At 39.7% G+C, this 15,758-nt stretch overlaps 2 protein-coding genes across 3 annotated transcripts in view; one reads left to right on the top strand and one right to left on the bottom strand.

Moving 5' to 3' along the window:
- Positions 1-15,758, top strand: part of CD177 (CD177 molecule) — a 183,211-nt gene that overhangs the window by 21,845 nt on the left and 145,608 nt on the right. Inside the window, exons 2-3 of one of the 2 annotated variants that reach the window (XM_081032002.1) lie at positions 1,009-1,054; positions 7,334-7,385. The gene's annotated coding sequence lies outside the window, so the exon portion shown is untranslated. The remainder of the gene's footprint in view (positions 1-1,008; positions 1,055-7,333; positions 7,386-15,758) is intronic. The other variant, XM_081032003.1, reaches the window with a different exon arrangement.
- Positions 954-12,688, bottom strand: CXCL17 (C-X-C motif chemokine ligand 17). The gene is made up of 4 exons (XM_081032006.1): positions 12,497-12,688; positions 5,124-5,204; positions 4,395-4,496; positions 954-1,395 (listed from the first exon to the last, which is right to left on the bottom strand). The coding sequence occupies exons 1-4, from the start codon at positions 12,573-12,575 to the stop codon at positions 1,298-1,300; spliced, it is 360 nt and encodes a 119-aa protein (XP_080888132.1). The 5' UTR covers positions 12,576-12,688; the 3' UTR covers positions 954-1,297.

Raw genomic sequence — 15,758 nt, forward strand, 5'->3', positions numbered from 1 at the left:
AAGGATCAGAGGGGGAGGCAGTCTCTATACTATTGTAATAATCTTTTCCTCTTTTTTTTTTTTTTTTATTGGGGAACAGTGTGTACTTCCAGGCCTTTTTCCAAGTCAAGTTGTTGTCCTCTCAATCTTAGTTGTGGAAGGCGCAGGAGCTGAACCGGCAACCTTGTGGTTGAGAGCCCACTGGCCCACGTGGGAATCGAACCGGCAGCCTTCGGAGTTAGGAGCATGGAGCTCTAACAGCCTGAGCCACCGGGCCGGCCCCTCTTTTCCTCTTTTTTGAGTCTTTTAAATGGTTGCCAGTTTAGTTTCCTACTGCTTTGTAATTTCACTCCCATGTAAAAAAAAACGATGTCTTCCCAACTTTACAGCTTGAAGCCCTTTTCACTGGCATTTGGGATCTTCCACACCATCTCCCTAGCCCTGAACCTATGGTTCTGCATATGTCTTCTGTACTAGTTTGGAAACTCACAGAGTACAAGGATCCTTAATGATGACAGTGATAATAACAATCATAAATCCTAAAGGCATTCTACATGCTGGGAAACTGTGCCCGTTTTTTAAAAAAACTTATATTATCTTTAATACGACCATGTCTGATTCTTTTCTATCTACCTGCTTATTTTGCCCTACTTAGCACTTACCTCAGAAAGGTTTGTTGAAAGAGTAAAAGAATAAAAAGTTGGGCAATGGAGAGAGAGAGAGAGAGAGAGAGAGAGAGAGAGAGAGAGAGAGAGAGAGAGAGAAGAAGGAGGAGGAGGAGGAGGAGGAGGAGGAGGAGGAGGAGGAGGAGGAGGAGGAGGAGGAGGAAGAGGAGGAGGAGGAGAGGAGGAAGAAAAAGTGTGTGTAGATATAGAATCTGGATTGAGTTTGGAGTGAACAGGGTAAAGTGGGGGGATCACCTGGATTGCATGTGAGTTGCCAGACCCCATTTGAAAGAAATGCTTTTGACCTATCACGTTTAAAAATATTTATTGATTTCTGATTGCTGCTTGTGTGGTTGTATTTAAGGTCAGGTGGACCAGCTAGGAAACCAGGGTTTCCCGATTTCTTTCAGGTAATTAACCTTATTAAGCCTGGGGAAGGAGAGGGCATGGGAAAAGACTGATTAGAGAAGAAGGCACCAGAAGGAACAATAATCAAAGTAATTGAGGGAAAAATGCCTTTTGAGAACACTGGAATGATTTAGGGAGTGAGGACAGAGAAGGGGAGCTTGTGGTGGGAGAAGAGCGTCCAGTAGGTGAGCTCACTGCCTCCTTGACTGCGAATGTTTCATTGGGGGAGTGGGCTCTCAGAGCTCCTACAGAGGCGAAGCAAAGCTTGCTAGCTGGCAACGTCTGATAAACTGCTGGCAGGCTCTGGAGTGCTTGTTTGGCTTCCGGTGGTGCCTTCGGTGCCCTAGGGTGACAATAAAATGTTTTAAAAAACATTTAAAAAATTTAGTTTTATGAGAGCTTTTAAAGTTGTAAAAGTAAGACTCATCCTGTGGAAAACAATAAAAATATATGTCCAGTAAAAAGTAAAAGGACACCTCCTCAACCTCCACTCCCCATTCCCCAGAGCTAACTATTGTTAATTGTTTACTATATAGTCTTCCATATCCTTTTATATAAACACAATAGTTTATTTTTAAAAACAAAAATGAGTTTATACTATACATATTGTTTTGCTCTGCACCTTTAACACATTTTTTATTATTGCAAAATATTATACATCTATAAAATTCATACAAACTTATAGTATGTGCAGTTCAATAAATAGTTATAAAGCAGATGTTCATGAAACTACTACCCAAGCCTAGAAATAGAATATTGCCAGGAACCCCCTTCCTTTTCTGATCACTGTTTTCCCTCTCACCCTCACAGAGGTTTTTATAGTAAGTATTTACTTTTTTACATTTTACTTTTTTACATTTATAGTAAGCATTTACTTTTTTCTTTATTGTTTTACCACTTATGTATTCCTGAATATCTTTGTTTAATTTTGCCTGTTTTTGAATTTTATTTACATGAAATCATACTGTACCTATTTTCTTGTGTCTTGGTTACCCAACGTTATGTTTGTAAGGTTCATTTACATTGTCATGTATTTGTTCATTCTCACTGATACATAATATTTGAATATACCACCATTTATTTATTCATTGGTCAATTTTCAGTTTGGGGTAGTTATGAGCAATGCTGCTATGAAATTCTTGTGCATGTCTCCTGGTGTATATAAGCATGCATTCCTTTTGAGTATTTACTGAAGAGAGGAATTGCTTGGTGACAGAGCTTAAACTTTAGCGGATAACTGACAGCACTTTTTTCCAAAGTGATTTATCAATTTACACTTCCATTAGCGGGATATGAGAGTTTCTTTGCCCTATGTTTGTCAGCACTTGTGATTGTCAGACTTTAAAACCTTGCCAATCTGATGGGGTAGAGTGAATATATGTTTGGCTTTAACTTGAATTTTCCCAATTAGTGGTAAGGTTGAGTCCCACTTCATATGTTTGTTAGCTATTAGGATTTCCTTGTCTCCAAAGGGCTGATTCAAGTTTTCTGCCTATTTGTCTGTTGTGTTGCCTGCCTTCCTTTCATTGATCTGTTGGAATTCTTTATATATTCTTGATATTAATCCTTCGTCGGTCATATATATTGCAGATATTATCTTTTACTTTTAGATAGTCATTTTATTCTTTTGATGACCAAAATTTCTTAATTTCAGTGAAGTCAGGTTTATTAATCTTTTCTTTTATGGATTATACTTTTTGTATCTTATTTAAGAAATCCTTTCCTATCCCAAGGTCATAAATATATTCTCCTATATTCCCTTATAAATTTGTCTTTCAAATTTTAGATCTTTAATCCACTTGAAATTTAATTATGTGACGAGTGCTAAATAAGGGGTCTCTGAATCTTTTTTTCACACAACGTAGTGTGGATATCTTTCTGATCAACACGTAATGATTTTACCTCATTATTTCTGACAATGGCAGAATTGCAAAATCAGCTTTTTTTTTTTTTTAGGTGTGTGTGTGTGTGTGTTTAAAAAAAATAATGTTTTATTGCTATCAGCAGGAGTGGCCAGCATGGGATGGTGGGTGTGCCAGTCTCAGGGTACGTGTTGTCTGTGAGGAGATGATGACCAGAAGGCCAGAAGGAAAGGGGTAGTCTGGAGGCCAGCTTCCAGGGCTCCTCAGATATGCTTCTGGGAACGGGTAAAGGAGTCATGGAAACTACCGCCGGGCCGCCAACAAGGTTAAGAAATCTAGCTGCCCATCACAGTTGAGGTCCAGTTTCTTCATCATGCAGTCAAGGACTGGGGTCCTTCTCATTCTTTGTGAAGGCAACCAGTTCTGTATTCATGACGCTTAGGAACTGAGTCTTGGAGAGATTGCACTTGTTACCATCCTTTCCAGCATCCTTCTGGAAAAAACAGCAATCAGAGACTCGATGCACTGCTCGGTCTCTGTAGGGCCATGTCGGAGTGGAGTGAGGAGCAGAGACTGTGTCCCCAGTTTGCTTTTGATGAACATTTTTTATTTCTATTTATTTGTCAATACAAATACTACTCTAATTAATATTCTTGTACATATATATCTTTGAGTATATATGCTAGTGTTCTATTCTAGAGATATCGTGAAGTGAGATTACTGAGTTAAAAGGTGCACACATTTAACTTTTTGATAGGTTGTAGCGAACTGTATTTTACTTCCATCAACAGTGATAAGGATCTGGATTTATCCCTTTCTTCTTTTTTTCAAAAGTTTTTATTGGGGAATATTGGGGAACTGTATGTTTCTCCAGGGCCCATCAGTTCCAAGTCATTGTCCTTCAGTCTAGTTGTGGAGGGCACAGCTCAGTTCCAAATCCAGTCGCCGTTTTCAATCTTAGTTGCAGGGGGCACAGCCCACCATCCCATGCGGGAATTGAACCAGCAACCTTGTTGTTAAGAGCTCGCGCTCTAATCAACTGAGCCATCCAGCCGTCCCATGGATTTATCCCGTTCTTGATAATAACATAATATCAATCAGTTTAACATTTGCCAGTTTACTCTTATACGACATTTAAAACTGCTAGACCAGGGAAGGATCAAATTCTGTTTGACTCTGACACTGTCATCTTCAGAGGTCAATGACCAGGGCACCAGTAGCCCTATCTCTCTCCACTTTGATAAGCAATGGGGTTCTAAAATCTAAGACTTTGGTTAAACCTCTAGTATTAGGAGAATCATATCCTGCTTTTCTTCCTCTTCCTATTTCCCCACAAGTTGACATTAGTAGAAAGGACTGAGATGTGTATTTGTCCTGGTCTTCATCTTACCTCTCTTGTCTGTTCTCAACCTTTGCTTCATCCCTAGTTGATTCTATAGAGAGATTCTGGTTTAAGGAAGGCCATTCTTTTGAAACTTACTGTTTTTTTTCACACTGCCTTTGAAATGATCACAGGGACACTGCTTCTGTGGCGCCCCGGGCAATGCCATGAGTTTTCTTTTAGGAGCTCTCAGGAACCAATCTGAAATACAGGGTTGCTGCTTAGATGGGAGGGTTAATATGTTTGAGAGTAGGGCAGGGCTTTACTTGCTGTCTTGCTTGCCTTCCAGTTCCTTTTTCTTACTGCAACGGGGTGGGGAAAAGCGTCAATACAGAACAGTGGAGCTATCCATAAATATGTGTGTGTGTGTATACATGTATGTATGTGTATTTTTCTTGACCTGTGTTGGCCAAAAATATGATGGAGAAGGCATCGGGAAATCATTAAGGAGACCGAAAAATAAGGAATAAGACATAGGTATCAGCCTTTTGTGGCTGCTTTACCTGGAGCAAGCCATTTTGCTTGTCTGATTTCAATCTTACCTGTGAATAAACTAAGGTTGAGGATAATGTCCAGGAAGTTTTTGAAGGCAGCCCGGGGTTTTTAGGGATAAAATAAGGGGGAGGGAGCAGGCAGAGATTTAGGAGTCCAGCTCTTGCCTGACACTGAGGAAGAAAACAAATGTGGGTGCTGCATGTGGTGGGCTGGTGGAGAGGGGAATGGGTGAGTCAGCTCAGTTAACTTCTGCACTGGCCCCAGGGACTCGGGAGAGCGTTGGGATTGAGACGGTGCTTCACCGTCCACCGTCGTTGATACTGAGTTACTGACCTTTGCACTCACATTCTTGGCCGCCTTCCTGGAGCCACCTCCCAGAAGCCTGGCGATTGTCCCTGTGGCCTCTGGCAACTTCTGTGGGAAGGAAAGAGGTCACTTCTAAGCACTGGAAAGGGAGGGGGCTAACAGAAATGGTCCCCCAGCATTGTGCTACCTAGGTCAGTGTAGTTCCATTTCTCTTTCTTTTTTGCTCAGGGATCTAAGAGTATTTTAACTCAAGTCCTCAAGAGAGGAGTATTTTAAATGGATAAGGAATTGAGGTCGAATATCTGGCCTAGAGAAAAGCTTAGCTGGAGGTAGGTGGAGAAAGAATGGCTTCTGGATGGAAGAAAGGACAAAAGGTGGGGCTTAATCAAGACCTTACCCCACCCCCCAACACACACATTAAAGTCCTCATGAATTAAGGAATGAAAGCAAGGAACAGATTATTCAATAATAATTCCAGGATCTTCACCTGACCTCCAAGTTCGCTGTATTTGAATCCCTAATTCCAGTTCAACTACAAAAGGATGGTATTTACCTTTGTTCCTCTGAAACAAAGCCATGCCTCTATTTAAGTATGTCTTCTCACCCAATGATGTCTTTTTTCTTTTTTTAAATTGGGGAATACTGGGGAACAGTGTGTTTTTTCAGGACCCATCAGCTCTAAGTCAAGTCAAGTCGTTGTTTTTCTATGTTTTTTTTTTTTTCCAATCTAACCAACTGAGCCAACCGGCCGTTCCATCCAATGCTGTCTTACTCCCATTTTGTGATACCTAAAATATTTTTACAACAATCAGGGATGATGATTTATATACAGACTAGAGATTCTGGAGCTAAAATTAGGCCCAGATGATGTGTCCTCTGTACAGCAGTTTCTGAGATTTCTGGCAGAATTAATTATGCCTTCCTATCATTCCCCATCATATTCGAATGCAGCTCTATTATTGTAGTTATAGTTTGTTGTTTGAAGTCTGTTGTGGACTGAATTGTGTCCCCTCAAATTCATGTTGAAGCCCTAACCTCCCAGTACTTCAGAAAGACTGTATTAGGAGATAAGGTCATTAAAGAGGTGATTGAGTTAAAATGAGGGTGTTATTGGAGCCCTTATAAGAAGAGATTTGAACATATAAAGAGACACCAGGGATTTGTGTGCCCAGAGGAATGACAATGTGAGGGTGTAGCAAAAGGGGTCCATCTACAAGCCAAGGAGAGAGGCCTCAGAAGAAACCAAACCTTCAAAACCTTGATCTTGGATTCTATCTAGCCTCTAGAACTGTGAGAAAATAAATTTCTGTTGTTTAAGCCACCCAGCCTGTGGTATTTTGTTATGGTAGCCCTAGCAAACTAAAAACTTTCTCTCTTCTAAACTCTGAACCAGTAGCTTAGTAGTTATTCAGCTGCATGGTTCCTGACACATGGTAGGCACTTGGTAAATATTTGTTCAATAAGTGGATGGACAAGTTGTCTAGAGAGGGCCCTTGGAGATCATTTGGTTCAGATGAGGTCTCTTATTTCCCAGACTTGTGCCCTTTCTGCCACACAGATGGAGGGTGTTGCATCATTTCCGAAGTCCTAGTTTCCAAATGTTCCCATGTGCTGTTTTGAGTGCTGTTAAAGTAATTTAAACAGCCAAAGCCCCTGCAATCTGAAATTTTCTAATATTTTATTCTCACCTGATTTCTACTAGTTCCAGTGAAAAGTCACAGAATATCAGAGCCAGAAGAATCTTGGTTGAATCTTTTCATTGAGGTTTTGTGTTTTTTTTCATTCTAAATGTAATATAACTACATTAGAGAAAATTTGAAAAGTACAAATAAAGAAATTCTTTATTCTTACCAACTGTTGGTCTTTTGGTGTGTTTCCTGCATATGATTTTCTTTATATAATGATAACCATAGTTTGTGAACAAATTTCTTTTTGCTTACTTTATAAGCATGTTACAATGTCATCTTCATTTTTAATGATGGCACAATACTCCCAACAAATTCTTTAACTATTCTCTCATTGCTGAATATTTAGATTGCCTTATTTCTGGATATTGATAAATTTCTGTGTACTTGTAACTAGTTTCCAAATTTTGTATTATTGTCTTGGGCAAGATTTCCCAAAGTGGAATTTCTGGGTCAAAAGTTAAGAACAGTTTTATGTTTCTTGATAGCACTATGAAATTGCTTTTAAAAGGATTGTACTAAATAACTAAATCACTATCTCTTATTTTTCAGACAAGGAAACTGAGGTCCAGAGACAGCAAACAAAAGGCCCCGGTTCATAAAGGTAATGGTGACACATCTAGAGCTAAAACTCAGGTCTGAGAGTCTTAGTCTGTTGTACTTTCTGCAGCCCTACATCACCTTAATTTCATGGTGTGACTGAAAATGAAGCTGCTTGTCACTATAGCATTTATAGTTTTTTATAAAGGACTATTTTATAAAGGACTTTTTTTTAAAGGACTATTTTATAACTTATAAAGGACTTTTTTTATTATTAAATTTATTGGGGTGACAATTGTTAGTGAATTTACACAGATTTCAGGTGTACAATTCTGTATTACATCATCTATAAATCCCGTTGTGTGTTCACCACCCAGAATCAGTTCTCCTTCCATCACCATATATTTGATCCCCCTTACCCTCATCTCCCTCCCCCGACCCACCTTACCCTCTGGTAACCACTAAACTATTGTCTGTGTCTATGAGTTTTTGTTTCTCATTTGCTTGTCTTGTTCTTTTGCTGTTTTTGGTTTATATACCACATATCAGTGAAATCATAGGGTTCTCTGCTTTTTCTGTCTGACTTATTTCACTTAGCATTATACTCTCAAGATCCATCCATGTTGTCAAAAATGCTCCTATATCATCTTTCCTTAACGCCGAATAGTATTCCATTGTGTATATGTACCACAACTTCTTTATCCATTCATCTATTGAAGGACATTTTGGTTGTTTCCATGTCTTGGCCACCGTAAACAAAGCTGCAATGAACATTGGAGTACACGTGTCTCTATAGAGAAATGCTTTCAGATTTTTTGGGTAGATACCCAGGAGAGCGATTGCTGGGTCATATGGTAATTCTATTTGTAATTTCTTGAGGAACCTCCACACTGCATAAAGGACTTTTTAATAAAGGATTATTTTATAAAGAGTTTTTATAAAGCATTTATAAAGGACCACCTTTATGATTTTTGCTATAACTTGTACCTCTTCTATTAGTATTTACTCCATATGTTTTCTTTAAGTAAATTTAATTTACTTAAAAACAGCCTCATCCTATGCAATATTATCGGTGAGATTATGGGTTGATACATGATTAGATTTTTCTGACATACATTAAAATAAACATATAACTATTATAGTAAAAACTACTTTATATTCCACCTAAACACAGTTTTGGAAAATACTGACACAGTAGAATAAGCATGGACTTTTTATCCAGACAGACCTAGGATTAACTACTTGCTCTGCTACTTAACTATGTAGTCTTGGGCAAGTCACTTAGATTCTTTGATTGTTGGTTCTCTGATTTGTAAAATGAGGACAGGAGTATCTACCTTGCAGATTTGTTAGCAATAAATGAGCTACTGTGGGTGCTCAGTGCCCAAGTAGGTGTTCAGTACATGATCATTTTTATTGTGGTTATAATTGCAGACTTCTAGTTATTTCTCAAAAAGAGTGTCTATATTGGAATATTAGACTTGTTGTTTTTGCTGAATTGTATGTGTAAAGAAGTTCCACTTGTTAGGACTTTTGGTAGATGTATCATTATTTTAATATCCCAGTTCCGCTACATATTAGCTTTGTGATTTTGGACAAGTTGCTTAACTTTTCTGTGTCTCATTTACATAATTTGTAAAATGGGGCTAATAGTACATTTGTGTGTGTATATGCATACATCTATTTCCTAGCTCTTTCCACTAGAGGGCCTAGAAGCCCTGGGCAATACCTAGTGCCCATGGTTTGTGAATACCCTTCTCCCATGAAAGGAACCAGGGCTCCTTGGAGAAATAGCTGATTCCAGACCTGGAGCAAGAAAACACAAGATGAGCTTGGAACATCTTATTGTGTCAGAACTGTTAAAAAATGACATGTCAAAAAGACATAGGAGCCAACTTGTAGGAGCTCTCAATGGTCAATTTTGGGACAATATGAACAACATAATAAAGAATGACAGTAATGAATTATAATTGATAAATATTCATGAGTCTTTACTTATATAAATAAATAATTGAATAAATACATGGGAGAGAAGGTACAGTTCTTTCTTATAGTAGAATTCCAATTAATAAATGTAGAAGGAATGATGGAAATAGAAAATCACCATTTGGTGAATGCCATAGAAATACTTGTTGTAGGCAGGACTCATCCATGGATTTTAAAAATCGGTGGGCAACAGTAGGATGAGAAGAAACAGGCTATTTGTATAGTTTCAAAATATCTCTCTACAAGATAACTTATTAATTACAATGGGAAAAATAGTCACTTTACAGTTACTGTAGAGAAACCTGGCAGACACCAGGTTTCTCTCTAAGTTTCAAAGTTTCTCTCAGTAATGAGAGAGACTGATGTCATGGGCCTTCCGGTATGGTGCACTGAGAAGGCACACGTCACTTCTGTGGTGTTCTTGCCCAAAATGCATAATCCGAACTTCATCATGAGGAAACATCAGACAAACCCAAGTTAAGGGAAAGTCTACAAAATATGAGTATCTGATTAGTAGTCTTCAAAAGTATCAAGGTCATGAAAGACAAGGAAAGCAGAGAAACTACTCTAGATTGGAGGAGATCAAGGAAACATGATGACTTTATTCAGTGTATGACCTGGATTGGATTCTGGACCAGGAAAAAGACATTAATGGTATGATTAGAAAAATTTGAATATTTGTACATTCGTTAATAGTATTGTATCAATGCCAATTTCCAGGTTTTGATTAACATATTATGGTTATGTAAGATGTTATTTGAAAAAACCTGGATGAAGGATATACTGGAACTCTGATTATTTTTACAACATTTTTAAAAGTCGGAAAAGTGGAAAGTTAAAAATTAAAAGATATACATTAGATTTCTGTGAGAACACAATGAGAGAATATGTGTGAAGTGCTTAGAACAGTGCCTGCCACGTAGACGTGCTGAACACGTCAGCTGTAATTATAAGTAATTTTATATTCATAAGTACTATTATAAGTAATGACTAAGCTATTATTACAAGTAATTTATTTCCTAAGATGCTCATGTATTCTCACTTATCTTTCCACCCCTCTCCTGTGGAAAGCATATTGAGCATGTACGAGTATGTGGTTATTTTAAGAGATAAAATGAGATCAGATTTTAGTTTGGGTTTTTTTGGGGGGTGGTGGGGTGTCATTTTCTCTAGCCAGACTTAGCCCTGCCAGTGCAATGCTATGCTTGGCTGAAACAAGCCTGGAGCTTGGTGGCCACTACCGATGGGATGTGGTTTGTAATAGCGCCACCTGGCGGCATAGTGAGCTTTCCCGATTCATCGCCCTTGTGCCTTAGGCTCTACTTTAGAAATTTTACCCAATCCATTTATTCAATGAGAACTATCGGTGTAGAGCAGTGGTTATCAACTGGGGAGTGGTTTCCCTCTTCAGGCAATGTCTGGAGATATTTTTGGCTATCTGATGGGGTGGGGGAGGCTGCTACTGGCATCTAGCGTGTAGAAGCCATGTGGATACTGCTAAACACCTTACAATACACAGAATAGCCCCTACAACAAAGACTCATCCAGCCTCAAATGTTAATAGAGCTGCTATCACATCCAGGTGTAGAGTCTTCGAACTTAGAAACCTGAGGATTTATTCTTTCACTCAGCAAATTTTTACTGAGTACTGTGCCAGCGAGTGTGAGGGATTTGGAAACAATACACCAGATTGTGCCACCAAGGTTTCAGTCTGGAAGGGCAGGGGGTGGAGTTAGGAGAGGCTCACCAACACCTTCCGTATAAGGCAGAATATAAGTGCAAAGAGAGAGTCAAGTTAGGGCTGAGCATGTCCACAGGAGGGAGAACTCACGTGCAGTCATGGCAGGAATGAAGGTTGTAGGGAGGAGGTGATTTTGGAGCTGGGTGTATGAGAAAATGTGAGCTGGTGGGAAAGTATAAGACCTTTTCAGGGAACAGCCAACAGTCTAGGTGGAACACAGAGCATTTGTTAGTGAATAAAGGGGGTGGATTGGAAAGGCAGGTTGTGGTGAGAGCTTTGAATTCAGGCTAAGGACTCAAGGTTGTGGACTCTAGCCTTGGGGTCTGTCATAGTGAGGGAAACGCCTTCCATTCCAGAAAGGTGGTCTTGGCTGTGGGACCCGGCAGCTTCCAGAGGGTTCTCTCTACAAGGAAGACGAAGTCTGAAATTGGGGTGGAATAGAGTGGACTTCTTATTTTAGGACCGAGTTCATGCTGAGTATTGTAACAAAGCTGTTTCACCTTAAAGTATCTCTTGGGGGGATGGTTCTTCTCTCAAGTAGAAACATACATGGGGACGAACTCTCTTCTGCATGGTTGTTCTGCTAAGGGCTGGGCCACGGGAGCCGATTCCAAAACCCTAACTGAGGGTCTGCTTCCCCAAAGGTGATGTGTTAAAACAGGGCTTGGTGTGGCTAAAGCTTCCAATTTACTATCTGGTGGTATGATTCATATAGTTTATTACTTTACCATTAAATAGCATTAAAATTGTTGGTGGGATGTCTGGTGCACTATAGAGAATATAAGCAAGGACTTCCTTATCTTCTACGAATGTACAATTGCCCTCAACACCTTTACACCACTGCCACCTTGGGGAAATTCACTCTCTGGAAAAGAGATTGGGGGAGAAGATAAAGGAGCAAATATTTGTTGAGCCAGTTTGTTTTTTTCTTTGCCAGTTACAGTTTCAGACATTTTCACATACAGTATTTAATTTAGCTCTCACAACACTTTTTGGATGCAAGTATAGTGGTACCTCGGTTTTCTAATGCAATCCGTTCTGGAAGACCGTTCGAGTTCTGAAACGTTCGAAAACCAAGGCACGGTTTCCCCATAGAAAGTAATGCAAAATGGATTAATTCATTCCAGATTTTTAAAATCAACCCCTAAAACTGCAAATTCAGCATGAATTTTACTATCTAATGATACCATAGATCCATAAAATTTACGGCGTTCATAAACCGAAATGTTCGTCAACCGAGATGTGCGAAAACCGAGGTACCACTGTACAGTTTTCTCCCTTTTGTAAATGAGGAAACAGGCACTCAAATAGGTAACTTGCTCCAAATCCCTATTGCTAAAAGGAGCTACATTTCAATGCATATTTTTTTGCCACATTTTCTTTTCTGTTTTGCCACATTTCCCCCTCCCCTCCATTTCCCCCTTTAATAGAAAATTAATCTTATTTACCTGGATTTGGGTTGCTAGAGACCATGGACATCAGCATCAGGGGCAGCAACAGAAGGAGAAAAGAAATGAGAACTTTCATTGCAACTGTTGGTGCTGCTGTAAGTTGCTTGAAGATGGCGTGGAAGGTTCCCAGTTAGAGGCTCCTGACTTCTTGGGATGGCTCAGGCCTCTGTGTTTGGCTTGTGGGTCTGCGCTCTAATCCCAGGCCAGTGATCCCAGAGGGCGAGAACAGCTAAGTGACGCTGGCTTTGTTAGGCAACAGGTTGGACGGTGTGTTTTACGGGAATCTGGGAGGTAAAACTAGTCACACAAAAGACATGAAGCATTCTTAAGAACATAAGTGACTGATAACTTGGCAGTAATACTCATTCCCTCCCCTCCTCCTTCCCGCTTCTGTATCCCCAACGTGTTATGAGGGATACAGAAGGAGGATATCCCCCTTGAGGGATATTCCCCAAGCCTTTTTGTTCCTTTGCATTTCCTTATACCTTTCAGTGACACTTTCTAGCTTAATATCTGGCAGGAAAGTGAGTACTAAGGGTTGTCAGCAGAGAGGATGACAGTCTGTGTCCCCCATAGCTTCTCTGCTCCCATCCTTGGCACAATCTCAGCAATAGTGGTGGTGTTGTCTGGCAACTTGTCCTGTGTCCTCACTCGTTCAGTTTCCTCCACTTCACAGAAGGTGGGAAGCAGACAGGATCAAGGAGGAGAGGCTTTCTCTCTTGCCTGAAACGCTGCCCCTGGAGCAATGGGTTAGACCAGGCCTCCTTGTTGTTGGTCTGGAAGGTGGCTTTGGCCTAGTCACTCCAAGAGGGGGAACTCGGTTGGTGGAAGAGCCGTAGCACTTCAGGTCCAAGAGGGTTTGGGCAACAGGAACCATAGGAAAGGCTGCTGGGACTCCTGGCTCCAGACCTTGTTTGGAAATAGCCTAAGATAAAAGAAGAGGGTACACTACTTAAAGTAAATGTTAAAGGTTACAGAACATTAGCACTTACTCACCGTGACTCATTCTAGAGACTAGGAAATGTGCTCAAAGAAAGAGGAGAGAGAGGTCAGGCTTCAGTGCTGTGTGATACTACGTTGGGGGCTAAGGGAAATTTAACAAGGAAGCCTCTAAGCGGGAGTGAGAAAAGGTCGTGTGACTGTTTCACCTAAGAGGAGGAAAGAGGCAAGGCACGGGTCAAATCCTTTTAGACTTTTTAAAAAGATTTTTATTAAAATACAGCTAACATACAGTGTGACGTTAGTTTCAGATGTACATCATAGTTATTCAACAGTACCCACCTGGCACTATACAGAGTTATTACCACATTACTGATAATATTCCCTGTGCTAAAGTGATCACCATGATACGTCCAGCAATCATCTGACTCTGTACCACACGATCACAATACTATTGACTATATTTCTATGCTGTATATTTCATGCCAAAGACTTATTTGTTTTATATCTGGAACTTTGAACCTCTTATTCTTTATCTTCCCCCCCCTTTTAAAAATTTTCAATTAGAGTTAACATTCAATATTATTTTATATTATTTCAGGTATACGGCATAGTGGTTCGACATTTATATAATTTAGAAAGTGATCCCCCTGACTAGTAACCACCTGGCAGTATACATAGTTATTACCATATTATTGATTATATTCCCTATGCTTTACATTCCCATGACTATTTTGTAACTACCAGTTTATATTTCTTAATCTGTTCACCTTTTTCACCCTGCCCAAACCCCTCTCCCATCTATCACCCAATAGATCTAGTACCCAATGACACCATACATATCGCAGTTATTACAATATTATTGACTATATTCCTTATGCTATACTCTACATCCTCATGACTACCATATAACAACCAATTTGTGCTTCTTAATCCCTTCCCATTTTCACCCACCTCCAATGCTCCTCCCATCTGGTAACCATCAAAACGTTTTCTGTATCTATGAGTTTGTTTCTGTTCTATTTGCTTATTTTGTTCTTTAGATTCCTTATAAATGAAATCATATGACATTTGTCTTTCACTGTCTAACTTACTCCACTCAGCACAATACCCTCTAGGTCCATCCATGTTGTCACAGATGGCAAGATTTTGGTTTTTTTTTTTTTTGCAGCTGTGTAATATTCCATTGTATATATGTACCACCTTTTCTTTATCCATTCATCTGTTCAGTGACGCCCAGGTTGCCTCCCTATCTTGGCTATTGTAAATAATGCTGCAATGAACAGATGAGGGGATGTTCATGAACACATCCCCTCGAAGTAGCATTTTGGGTTTGTTCGGATAAATACCCAGAAGTAGGATTATTAGGTCCTTCTTTGTCTCTTGTTACAGTCTTTGTTTTAAAGTCTGTTTTGTCTGGTATAAGTATTGCTACCGCGGTTCTTTTGTTTGTTTGTTTGCTTTCACTTTCATGAAATATCTTTTTCCATCCCTTTATTTTCAGTCTCTGTGTGTCTTTTGATCTGAAGTGAGTCTCTCGTAGGCAGCATTTTCTTTCTGGTAAAGAAAGAAAAAGCATTTTCTTTTTTTCTTATCCATTCAGCTCCCCAATCTTTTGATTGAAACACGTAATCCGTTTACATCGAAAGTAATTGTTGATAGGTATTTGTGTTCCTGAACTTATGTAGGGCCTGGTACTCTGGGAGTACTCTATAAATGTTTGTTGAATTGAGTAATATTTTTGTAACACTTCAGCTAGTCTGATGTATTAGAAAACATGTGAAAGTGCAGTTCATTACCAGAAAGAAAATGTTATTGATAAATGATCATGCATACAACATGGAACCTCCCGGGGATATTTTACTTTTCCCATTGAGTTGTCTGTCAGTCCACTCCCAGGCTGCTGCAGGATCAGGGAGCTCCTCCTCAGACCTTCCTCCTGGTCCCCTCCGTCTGTTTACCCTTCTGCTCTCCCCAGGTCCTGGCTCCCTGTCAGTTCATTCTGTCTGATTTTCCCCTCCATGGACTTGGGGTGGGGTATAGGGTCCTGTGTACCACAGGAGGGGGCTTTGGGTCCCTCAAGCCCATTGATATTTACAAGAAAAAATTCTGAGATGTTGTAAATTAAAATTACAGCAGCCAGAGAGTGAAAGAAAGAGACAGAACAGTTCCTCTGTTAATAGCTGTGGACAGGTTCTGACAAAGACTGCTGACATTCCTGTATATCTGTTGGAATTTAGGATTAATTTCCAGGTGACTATTTCTGGGATTATCCAAAAGAGAGATAGCCAGGTGCCATTGAACCCCAGGAGCCTCTGCT

The sequence above is a fragment of the Rhinolophus hipposideros genome (assembly GCF_964194185.1).
Source record: "Rhinolophus hipposideros genome assembly, chromosome: 21".
NCBI lineage: Eukaryota > Metazoa > Chordata > Mammalia > Chiroptera > Rhinolophidae > Rhinolophus > Rhinolophus hipposideros.

Bases quoted from the DNA above. Each gene is read 5' to 3' on its own strand.
- CXCL17 (XM_081032006.1), bottom strand. From the start codon at position 12,575: ATGAAAGTTCTCATTTCTTTTCTCCTTCTGTTGCTGCCCCTGATGCTG. The intron at 5,205-12,496 runs GTAAATAAGATT...TCCTTCCCACAG, and splicing joins CTCTAGCAACCCAAATCCAG to AAGTTGCCAGAGGCCACAGG. The intron at 4,497-5,123 runs GTCAGTAACTCA...CCTGTATTTCAG, and splicing joins CCAAGAATGTGAGTGCAAAG to ATTGGTTCCTGAGAGCTCCT.